This window comes from Terrapene carolina, unplaced genomic scaffold (genome assembly GCF_002925995.2).
Source record: "Terrapene carolina triunguis isolate 2854851 unplaced genomic scaffold, T_m_triunguis-2.0 Scaffold88, whole genome shotgun sequence".
NCBI lineage: Eukaryota > Metazoa > Chordata > Testudines > Emydidae > Terrapene > Terrapene triunguis.
In genome coordinates this window covers 42,415,079-42,427,578 of record NW_020664439.1, presented here as the reverse complement: position 1 = coordinate 42,427,578, position 12,500 = coordinate 42,415,079, and the positions used below count along the sequence as shown (strand labels likewise).

Sequence of the window (12,500 nt, the reverse complement as noted above, 5' to 3'; positions counted from 1 at the left end):
AACAACTTTAACCGGGACGACTTTAAGTGAGGAGTTACTGTATTTTACTATTGGCTGTTCTAGATTTAAACGAAAATGCATGACGAGAAAAAATATCCAAACTATCATTGCTTTTTGATTCTGATATAATCTATCACGTTTTTCACCTAAAAGTAAGTTATTTTCCTAGATGAATAAATCCTGTATATAGGCCACTGCTTTGGCAGGATTGCTAAAGTCAACATATTAGACTAAAAGTTGAAAATAAAGGGTGGGAAGGAAGGGGGCCACAAAGTAGAAACAATTTATGCTCCAAAGCCCACCTCTGTCAGAAATCTGCTATTTCTCCAAAAATAGTACACACATGTATCTTGACAGGTGTATTGGCTAATGACAGGTCCAGATCATTCAGTAATGGGTTCTACCATAAGAACTTATATGTGATCCAGCATTTTTAATATTCTATTGGCTGATGAGTAGACAGACAGTTTAGTTTAATGGAAGAGAGAGACAGACAGAAATGCATTTTACTAATTTGCAAGAAACATGCAATATTTCAATTTTATTTTAAATGAATGAAACAATGAAAAATGTATTTTGATTATATTTTAAAAAACAATAAATCTGCAGTACTCTATGCTGGTTGCCCTCTACTCCAAGCATTTGTACACCTTGAGATCAAAAGAAATGGCTCCCACCCAAAATTTGATAGCATAATAATTTCATATCCCATTATCATATTTGACAGAATATTAGGTGCACATATTGTATATAAACACAAGCTATCTATATCAACAAAATTGGAAAAAAGTGTTTTTCATTACAAAGGATTACAAAGCACTTTTACAAACTACATATATACAGGTATCACTTAATTCATCAATGATATGCAGCTGCCTCTGGGATGGAATAGAACAGTTGGTTCACACCAGCAGTACCATTACACAATAGTCTATTACATTTGAGATTGCATGCATCTTCTAAAAGACAATAGCTATTTAGTAAAATCTAAATTGTATTTGTATCCAAGCCTGATCTAAGCTTAACCCTGAGAAATAAATATATTTTGGGATTAAAAGTACTTCATTGTACCTTCAGGTAACTGTTTTATGTGATTTACATAATTAGTATGTTCAACAAAATTATTCAGCAACTTTCACGTATTGCAAGGGAAGTGAGGGGAAGAATGTAAATATATCCTCCTACCACTTTTAGACTAGATTTTAAATAGAAATGCTGAAGGGAAGGAGCTGGAATCACTCAAAACAAAAATGTAATAAATAAATGAAGCAAACAGATTCTTTTTGAGTTAATTTCATGAAGTGAAACTGAAAGGGTTGTGAAGAGCCATTTCAATCTAAAAATTGGAGCTGCAGCAGCAACAATGGAACTTCTAAAGCCCTTTGACTAGCACCTAGATTGTTTTGCATATTCATTTGTTTAAAGCAATGTTAATTCTAATGCTTTAACAACTCTTTTTTAGGCTTTAAAATTATTCAGTTAGACGGTACAGTCATTAGGAAAAAAGATGACAAGCGGTAACAGACAAGTAACCTGAGAAATAGCACAATATTGAAAAAGTGCTTTATATTCTGTCAAATATGATATTTTATTTTTATTATTAGTAGATCCCACCGAAGGAGGGAGGAAATTGTAAAAAAAATCTAGATGCCTAGCAGAATGAAAAAATAATTATACCTACCTTTATGAGATCCTGCACAATAAACAATTTTTGGCCAAAAGCAGCATCACTTATTAGGTGACATTAGAACAAAGAAAGCAGCGTGGAAAATAAAAGTTTCTAATTTGCAGCGCAGCGTTTTCATTTGTTACAGAAGATAGCAATAAGTGAAAATATAGCTAAAGCAACCACTACAGAAATGTTGGTTTTAGACCAATTAAATGCTCATCTTGTAGTTTAAAAATTCTATTCAACTGTTTATTTTACACATCATGCCTGCTTACTATACAGCAAGAGTTTTGATTAAAAAAATTTACTTGATCATAAACAGTTCCTTCTTATACAGAATAGGATATTTTTGCATAATTATACCCTAGATTTATGGAAATAACTAACAAAATTTCATAAGCAAGCCAGAATAAAGAAGATGATTAGAATCACAGACAATGTGTTAACACAAGAATTTTAAAACTGAAATATACCACATACCAAGTCAACACCTAAAGGTAAAATCAGAACTGACAATGCATGTCAGTATAAATTACCCATACAAGATTTTATTTTGTATGAATGATATCACATCCTTTAACTTAAAAAGAGACAGTTGTTCACGTATTAAAGGAAACCCCATGTAAATGTGAGAAGTGCAATTTTTTTCCAGGTTTGGCTTTTGAATAATGGAGTACTATGATATCATTCAGCAAAAGACAGACTAAGATATACAAAAGGTTTTTTATTTTTACCCCCAAATTTGTTACCTAGTTCTCTGAGTTTTTTTGAAACGGGGAGATGTGAAAGTGTTCACTTCAGCAGATCTCAAAATCACTTTCTAAATTTCTTTCACAGCTATGTTTGTTGTAAGATGTCAGCATTACCTGTGACAAATATTTTTGATTATTCTTATGTTTTTCTTCCACCAATGTGTGTTTTAGTGTATGTAATTCAAGAAGATATTTAGCACATATTTTTGAATGGCACTCATGATTTTGCTGACATTTTTGATACAAACAGAAAAATCCTTCAAACTAAGTTAATTTGAAGGCTTTGTTTTGTAAATTAGCTGGTTTCTAGAAATAGAGTATAAAAGTTATATTACAAAAAATATTTAATTTTAGTAACCACCAATGGATGAAAAGTCTAAAGACTTTCCTTTTAATGATGGAGTTATTGTCTGGGGGAAATGCGACCCTTTTGTATATCTTTAGAAGTAACAAGCTAATCCATGACTATTTGGAGGACATACATTAAGTATCAAAGGAAAAGCCTTTTGACTTGACAAATAACGCTTGATTTGTGAAGGCAGAAAGCTGGATCAGGAAAACAATCAGCACACTGAGGTTTGTTTTTCTAAACAGAAGGATGTACAAACCCAGAGAAAATACCATATATACACAACACAAGATCTCATACTAGAAAGACCAAACAAAGTTTGAAGAGTTCTGTTTCTTGAAAAACCGTTTTCTTCCTTTTTCTAACAAAAGCACTCCCAGTAAGCAAGAAACGGATCTTTTAGGATCGAAAAGCACTATAAAGAACAGCATTTCCTGTTAATTACGCAAAACCTGCAACTGGTTTGCTAGACATCTATAGCTGCAGGCTCATCAGGTTCCAGTTTATAGGAGAATCGTCTGCAGCAAAGGCTATTGAGAGAAATTCCACACCTGTTGACCCGGGTTGGACTACATCTTCCCATTAGTCGTTCCAACATTCTTCTAACAGATGCGCATGCTGTTTCCCCATCTGAGAAGCAGCACATGGAGTCCAAGCAGTTGATACCTGAGCCTGTCTCAGTAAGCTGGAGTGAAAAAAGAGAGAAGAATTAGTATTTGTGGATTCTTGTGACAAGTGTCCTGCTATCACAGACAATGCTTAAAGAAGGTTAGTTTTTAAATTTCAACAGTGTTAATAGAATATGTTTCTATTTTATAGGAAAATCATTATGATAGCTTATTAAGAAGAGCATTTGCTTTCTCCATGTGAATCATACAGATGGAGATTTAGATGCTTTTTGGTGCGGCCAAGGTTTGAACAAATAAATGGCTTATTGAACAAATGGCGATTGTTTAACATTGATCCCACACAAGCACCCAGCAAATAAAAATATGTCCAGTTCCCACTACTGTCGTAAGTAACCTGGCTGGCAAATTATCTGCTATAGTGATCTACCTGTAATACACTTACAGGGGCAGATCGCCAGTTAGTATAAATTGTCATAGCCCCATTGACGTTAATGGAACTATGACAATTTACACTAGCTCAAGATCTATCCCCATTGAAAATATACTAGCGCCCCCCCCCCCCAATAATAATAATAATAGAAAAAGGCTTTAGAATAAGTGAGACTGTGGATGTGGCAACCTGCCTAAAAATAATAGTTTTAACAATTCAAAAAGAACTGCAGAACCTGAAGGAAGTCAGGTTCCATGACTAGCCATAGACTCACTATTACCATTTTAAGCTGACATTAAATCATAAGCAAAAAAGTCAGAGGTAAGTTTTTCTAGCTACCCTTCTTGTCTTATTTACATAGTTCTGAAATTTTATCCCAGGTTACCATTTATGATGCCAGATAAGCCTCCCTTTACAAAATACAGGATATGGATTGGAATTTGGGAATGCCATTATTAAAGCTTATGATACGGAGTTGAACTAACCTCTCACTTTTGGGGGGGGGGGGGAAGGTTGTCTACAGATTTTTATTTAAATTTAAACACAGAATTAACATTAAGAACCATCAGTCATATTCACACAAGAATAAGGAAAAGTTGAATGTTAGTATAACTATGAATGAATACAACAAAGTTTATTAGTACGTGTAAAACAGATTAGAATAAACTGAAAGAGGTTACACTGAGAGTTTAGGAAAATGTTTTTATTACAAATCACCTATTAATAAGTTCCTTCATACTACACTTCATCTGAGTATTTTTCCACTGCAGCACACATAAAATTCCAAATATTTAGCACTACAGAAAAACTGGAGAGAGAATATTTTGAATTCATTTGTGCTTACCTCCCTTCTAATAGGGCATACAAATCTACTGAGGGTGGTGATGTGGGGGTGAGGAGGGGGAAGCTACCTACATAACTCAAATTAAACTATTCGTTTAGCAGTTATACTAATTCGGGGGGGGGGGGGGGGAAGAGACACACATTAAACTGTATTAGTCACTTAACATCACAGATGCAATGCAATGAGATGAATTATATACAGAAGCGTACCTCCTGACTGGACGATATGTATCAGTTATTCTGAGGCTCCAAAAATTTCCAACAGGACATTCAAATATTTACAAATTTATGCTGCTCACTTTAGATATAGAAATTAACAGAAGTAAGCAGGAGTTGAGGACAGAGAACCTCTCAGAAGGTGCCTCAGTAAATCACAGGAGCGGGGCTTTAAAAAGTCTCATGAAAGAGATTAAGATCTGAGATTTCTACTTACAATTGGCTCAAAGTTAGCAGAAAATTGTCTCTAATAGTATATAATGTTTTCCAATAATTTCTATCTGATCACACATTAAAGAGCTCCATTATTACTTATTCATGCATGATACATATCCCTTTTCTCACTACACTCATGGAGGCATATGTACCTATATTTTTGTTTCATAGTTGCTCCGGAAACAGGTCTTTTATTAGCAGTAGATTCATATAACCCCTAATTTTGGATCAGTGGCGAGCCAACTTCACATTCTATAATCTTGATTTTTATATACAGAATTGATTCTTCCCTTAATATATACTGTATGAAGCAGAACCTGCGCCCTGCAGTATTCTGGGGCCATAAAGTTGACTTCACCAATCAGCTGAGGGAATATCCAGATGATGCAGAGCTATGGCCTCCTTAGCCCCTGGCAGAGGGTGCGTATTGGGGAAGTAGTCAGGGTGTAATTGTGCTCTAATAATCCCTAGCTGGCATAATGGCTGGAGATCACTGAAGAATGTTACAAGCTGACACAAAGAGGGAATAGCCAAGAGGCTGCACAGATTTGCACTTGTGGGATGAAACAGTTGGCACCAGAATTTGGGAAGAAGGGTCATATAAAAGGTGCATAAAACTATCTTTGTCTCCCTCAATGCCAGAACCCTATGCTCTGTCTGTGCAATCTTTAATGTATAATGTACCATGTATTTCTGAACTGCCTATAAAACATATAAAAAAGCAGTGACTGCGATGCAAAGGGGGGATTTTGGAAAAACAAAACAGGCTAAAATTAAAAAAAAAAATCTACTTAAGATGAAAATATTTAATTTCTAATGGGCTTAAAATCAATTTTGCCTTTAGTTTCTGTGCAATACAATAGTGGTTAAATAAGGAGTCAATGCTTTACCATGACTCAAAAGGGTTAATACCACCTACTTGAAAATAGTGACTTTACAGAATCCGGTATGTAGATAATTGCGAAGCATTAATATTTGCTATTTTAAATCCACAGACCTCCCCCTTTAAAGACTAAAAACTGAGTGGAAGCATTACAAGTAGTACTTCCAGAGTCAACTGTGAACATCAGAGATCCCTTTGCAATCCCAAATCCACACCTTCCTTATGTCAGCTATACCAACTAGCTCTTAGTAACATCAAAAATAATAATAGACTGTAAAGGAGACAATAGTAAAATAAACTCAGTATGATGACAGTGGCTACCTGGTTTAGGATCCATTCTCTTTATATCCCTTTCCTGAATGAAGGATTTTATCTTTAATACAGAATCTCCCCTCACTGCCTGCATCTCTTCTAGCCTTCCTCTCCAATTTTAGATCTGTGCACAGATTTGATCACAGTTGTGTGTTACACTAAACTAAGGCCTGACAAAAACAGGTAAGACAACAATGCAGAAGAATGCTGTGAGATGGACAGTACTGAGCACAGATAGTTTTAAAACAAAAAAGTCTCTGGCAATACTAAGTGTATCCTCGACTGGGCTGCAACTGGTAGGAAGAGCCACTGCTTAAAGATTGACATATACAGAGAAAAAAATGAGAACACTAATCTTTGGGCTGCAAAGAAGTTTTCAGAAGGTATGGTTTAGGGCTACTTAAATCATTGTAATGCAAATGTTTTCCAGGGGGAATGGATAACTTTAATGGAATGAATCAAGAAAAAAAATAAATACTATGTATTACAATTAGTGATTCAATCTGTTAAGCCCAAACAAAAAACATGCCGTCATGTAAGTTTCCTTGTAAATATCACAAGTATGGGAATTTCAAAGATGATTCCATGACCGACTATACATAAGGGTACAGTGGGAGTACTACCTAGTGAATGCAAGAACTGTCCTGCTGGCTAGATGGATCAGCTAGCAGTTGCCTATTGTCCTCCCCTCTGTGCCTGCTTTCAGCAAAGTCATATGCTGAGCTGACTGAACCCTTATCCTCTTCCATCTAGAAGGACAGAAAAGCAACAAATCTTATAAAACACCACACTCGGTTTAAGTTAAAACAGTAATCTTTAAACCAATCTTTAATCTACTGACTTGTTCTTGATAGAACAGTGCACATTTGCTTACGCAGGAAGAGATGACCACTTTCTCAAGTTATCCAAGTTATCCAAATCACAAATTATTTATTAATGCACATCAATGTTACCACAGAGTATAGTTTGTCAACAAATTAAAGGCTTACAAAGAATGTAGATAAGTAATTTTCAATTCCGACCCTTTCCTCCCCCAAATAAAGGTCTAAAACTAGCGCTTTTGTCCAAAGGGTCTTTCTAATTCTTTTCCCAGTTTGTTGGGTCTTCTGTATGCCAAATGACACCTGCAGGTTTTAGTTCAACAAAGCACTTATATCTCATTGAAGCATATGCTTATGTGCTCTGCTAAAAAGAAATGGATTTAAGTATGTGCTTAAAGTTAAGCAAATGCTTAAGTGGCGCTTTGCTGAAGCCGGGTCCTAGATACTAATATAATCGATGCTATGTAAATAGCTAAAATAGATTATGAGATGGTTATTGCTACACCACAATTAAGCTTTAAAGTAGCTTCCCATTATGAGCCCCATTTTTACCTTCTCCTAGTCACCCCAACAAGAGACTGATTCCCCTGAAATTTCAAATGCCACATCTCATCCTTGGTTAGTTTTTCTAGAAAATTTAGAAAAGGCATTTTGAAGTTTGGCATTTCAAAAGTCTCCCTGGCACTTTTAAAAAAAAAAAAAACATTTTCCTAAATCTTTTGCTCAGTTGTACCTCTAAAATGACTTAGTCTACAAACACCAAATAATTTTTGTTATTTGTACTGTGGCAGCCCATAGGGGCCCCAGTCATGGATCAGGGCCCAGCTGTGGTAGGGCCTGTACAAACAAAAAGATCATCCCTGTCACCAAAGAGCATACAATCTAAGTCTGTCATGCTAAGAAGAGATGCCTTGGTGCCCCTTAGAGTGTGAGTGTGTGTGTGTGTGTGGGGGGGGGGAGCATTGAAGGGTGAGGAAAAGGCTGGTTTACCAGTGGAATTACAACATATATATAACAATATGTACAATACAAATTTAAATTGAAATTGATCTGCTTCTGGCTCCAGGCTTTGCTGCAGCAGCTACTGACCAGAGGCAGACATGATAGTGAAGAGAAAAACAGTAGCAGTTCAGGTCATGAAAACCTGAGGCCACAGAGGCATACTCTTGTAGTCTTGGAATGGAGGGCTTTAGGAAAAGCAGATGTGCATGGAGATAGTGGAGAAAACAAGGGGCAACAGTGGAGTCGTTTGAGGAGGGTGGGAGTAGAGTGATATGGAAGGACAGAGCTTGATCCACATTAATAAAAAGTGTTAACATTTAATTCCTAGATTTAAAACTTCACGCATTAGCATTCCACGTGGATAAAAGTCTTTCCTGTCCCTTAGATTCCCCTTCTGCTGTACAAAACCTTAATTTGCCACCCAACTATAATGACCCCACTACACACAACTTTCATGTACAGGGTGAAGTCTATAGGAGAGAAGCCACCTAGAAGAACTCTTAAGACCTGCTGATGCCTGCGCTACTCATATGGACCATATATACTAATTTACTTTGAACTTTTGGCACCACATTCAAAACACAGGGACATTCCTAAACAAAAAAAGCTAGAAAGTGCCAACTTACCTTCCTTCAAAAGTTAATTTTGTGCTGCATTTCAACAAGATTAACTCCCTATGATATTCAGAAATCTGAGTTGCAGACTTCCTGGTATTTCTGCTAGAGTGCGTTGCATTACAAGTACCATCACATGGTAATAACAGAAAAGAATGGAATTGTTATTTCGAATTTCTCTTTGTGGTGATGTCGCTCACCCTGGCAGATGAACCATGGAGTCTGCAACTGAGATTTCTCAGGTTTTTAAGAGTTAGTTGTCACAATTATTTGTTTAAAATATAGCACTCATTACCTTTGCATAGGTCACTTTCCTCTCCTATTTCCCCTATTTTGAAGGATGTACATCCATTCCTTCAATGTAGGTCACATGGATGTCCTGGTCCTGATTTACAGGCACCATCCCAGACTTAGACAATCAAATACTATATGAACAAAACTGTGCTTTTAATTTTTTGTTGCTGCAAAAGTGGATGGTTGTATAAGGCTGGGATGAAGGTTTGGCCCTTAATCTTTGTTGCAAGTTAAAACATTTATTTTTGTGCATGTTTTATTTCAAAAAATGTCAAACTGTAGTCCTATAGCATTTCACATACTGAGACTGAGTGCATTATAAAAGTTCCAGCATCTTAGTATTTTACCTAGACAACAGACAGGCACAATTCAGTCTTTTTGAGTATTTCATACAATTTACACCGAAATATCTTTAGAGACACAGACATCCATAATACATTGAAAATAAACAACATTCACTTGATAGATGCATTAAACAAAAGCAAGAGTCTTAGTTGATGCACAAATGTATATTTACACCCAAGCAAAAGACATGTTCTATGCTCTTATGGCACAAGTGAAAGCAAATTAAAATGGGCAAACAATTAGCAAGAAAACTGCTGCCTAAAATACGAGGACCTTTCTGTTGTGGTCTTATGAAGCTGTAGTTATCCAACATGCAGAAAGCACTGCTAATTTTGACTACACAAAGCAAAAACATTGGAACCATGCTAGAAACTGTGGTTATTTTAAAAATGGATGCAAGAAAGACTAGTACTGTATTCTCTAAATTGAGCATCATGCTGGGGATTTTCTCCTAAAAGACCGTCTAATACATGCTACTTATGAGAAGCAATTGGCCTGAAAAAACACAGAGCAAAGCCAAGGAAGATGCCAAATAGAATGACTCTCCACTATAGATACTGCCTCTCATCCCACTTTGATATTCATGCCTCTTCCCATTTCTCTCATTGCTGGTTAGTTGACCTTCAACATGCATAAGAGTTTATGAGGAATTGTCCCTCCTACTCTACCTAATTCTGCTCAGCTGATTCCTTGCCCTGGATAATGGCTGCAGTGCGATGAACTCATCACTTAAAGCAACTCTGTTGGAGTACATCTATAAGTGGACAGAGAAGGGATGGAACATACAAGTCAGTAAGTAATAGTATTTTTCTAAGAGAAAGACACAGGACAGGATTTTAAAAGACATTGTTATTTACTGGAATATACTTCATACGCACAACACATATGAGACTGATACTTGCAGATTGTTCCTGGCACCAACATTATTTATTTTTCACTGGGGCCATGTTTAAAAAGTATCCCTTAACTTTCATAATGGGCGAAAAAACCATGGAAATACTTGGGGCATACTTCTCCAGCTGTCCTTAGACTCTCCCGCCACCCCATTAGTATTGCAATTTCTGCTGTTTACCAAAAGATTTATATTTTGACTGGGATTGTCCCCCCCAGTAGCCACATCTTCCTATATGATCGCACGGTAGTTATAAATGCAAAAGCTCACAGCAATTACAGAATGATGATTTCATTGCAATACCAGGCAGAAAATCTTGGAACATGGCAAAAAGTCATGCTTGTCCCACTATGAAAGCCCATTTTCAAGCCACACTACATTTTTTGCTAAGTTTTTAATTAAATCGGCTTTCAAAATGCAGTAAAACTAATAGTTTCTTCCACAGTAGTTCCTGATTAGAATACCTTAACATTTATGTTTTAAGACAGCTTTTAGAAACAGTGTATAATGTTATTTTTCAGCTATTTCTCTCATGCAGAAGTTTATCAGATCTTACATGATGTCTAAATTAATTACGTGCAGAAAATAATTGGTCTTTGGGGAATGATTATTTTGATGATAGTAGTATTTATAATTTCCAAAGTAAACTATTATCTGGGTTTAAAAAGATGGAGACAATCTGTTGACTCATTTTCAGAGTTACTGGGACACTTATTATACCTTGCATACCAAGTTAAGAAAATGTACTTTAAGCTTGCTTATTTCTCCCAGTGAAATATTTTAGAACTTAAAGGTGAAAGACAGCAGGTGATGAAAGCCCAACAGCTCCATTTTTAAAAATTTGTGATTACTGCATGTAATCTATTTCCTTGTCCTGACCTAAAACTAGTTTTACTTGGCTGTATCACACAGAGCAGGGGTCGGCAACCATTCAGAAGCGGTGTGCCGAGTCTTCACTTGTTCACTTTAACTTAAGGTTTCGCGTGCCGGTAATACATTTTAACGTTTTTTAGAAGGTCTCCCTCTATAAGTCTATATTATATAACTAAACTATTGTTGTATGTAAAGTAAACAAGGTTTTCAAAATGTTTAAGAAGCTTAATTTAAAATAAAATTAAAATGCTGCTCTTACGCCACCGGCCCACTCAGCCCGCTACTGGCCTGGGGTTCAGTTCACCTAGTTCGGCAGCGGGCTGAGCAGGGCCTGCGGGACCCCGACTGGCAAGGGGCTGGCAGCCGGGACCCCAGACCGTGGGTGCAGGTCGGAATGTGGGGGGTGGTGGTGGTGCAGGAGCTCCCGTTTGGTGCTCAGGGTGGGGGGAAGGGATGTGTGTGGGGGGTCCAGGAGTCAGGGCATGGGGTATGGGGGGTGCAGGGGTCAGAACGGGGGCTGGAGGTGTGTGTGGGGGTGCAAGGGTCAGGGCAGAGGGCTGGGTATGTGTGTGGGGGTGCAAGGGTCAGGGCAGAGGGCTGGGTATGTGTGGGGGGGGTTCAGGGGTCAGGGCAGAGGGCTGAGGTGCTCAGCTCGTGGGGGTGCTCATGGCAGAGGGCTGGAGGGGATATGCCCCGTTCCCACACCATTCCCCAGGGCCCCGTCCCCACCTCTCTCTGTCTCCTCCCCGGAGCAGCGAGCACACTGCGGCTCGGCTCCCCCTCCCCCTCGCAAGGGCGATCAGCTGATTGGCGGCAGGGAGTGGGAGTGGCAGGAAAGCACCACGCTGTGGGAAGAAGCGGGGGATGGGGGAGCTTGGCTGCCGGCATGACCAAGCTTCTGCCTTCTGCCCCCGCAGGAGAAATCTGTGGGCAGGGGGCGGAGGGGGCTGAGTGGGGCCAGGACCCCGGCAGGCAGCAGTGTGCCATCAAAAATCGGCTCGCGTGCCGTCTTTGGCATGCGTGCCACAGGTTGCCGACCCCCGACATAGAGTCTCAGTTATTGGGAGCTAAGCTGTTTTTAAAAGATGCAAGTACACAGGAATTAATTCAGCCACATGTAAGATGCAGTTGTATTGCGAAAAGTAAGTTTACAATGGAAATGTGGAGTTCCACTTATTCTCTCAATAGCTTCCATACAAAATTTGCTTATTTTTAAAAACAACAACTTTTTCTAGTTGTCATCCCTACCAACTCAACATGAGATCTGAAAGTCAAACTGGGTTATTTTCTTTGCTTTGAGATCAACAGTAAAAAAATTCTGTAATTGGAATTTAGTTAACAAACATAGTGATGTACAAAC

At 37.9% G+C, this 12,500-nt stretch overlaps 1 protein-coding gene across 6 annotated transcripts in view; it reads right to left on the bottom strand.

Moving 5' to 3' along the window:
* Positions 1 to 12,500, bottom strand: part of ATP11B (ATPase phospholipid transporting 11B (putative)) — a 112,430-nt gene that overhangs the window by 2,160 nt on the left and 97,770 nt on the right. The window contains exons 29-31 of one of the 6 annotated variants that reach the window (XM_026650071.1): positions 10,044 to 10,129; positions 6,923 to 7,048; positions 3,377 to 3,455 (exon numbers count right to left, since the gene is read on the bottom strand). In XM_026650071.1, coding sequence (XP_026505856.1) covers positions 6,964 to 7,048; positions 10,044 to 10,129 — 171 coding nt within the window. In that variant the 3' untranslated portion in view covers positions 3,377 to 3,455; positions 6,923 to 6,963. Of the gene's footprint in view, positions 3,456 to 6,922; positions 7,049 to 10,043; positions 10,130 to 12,500 lie in introns of all 6 variants that reach the window. The other 5 variants (XM_026650069.1, XM_026650070.1, XM_026650072.1 and 2 more) reach the window with 5 other exon arrangements.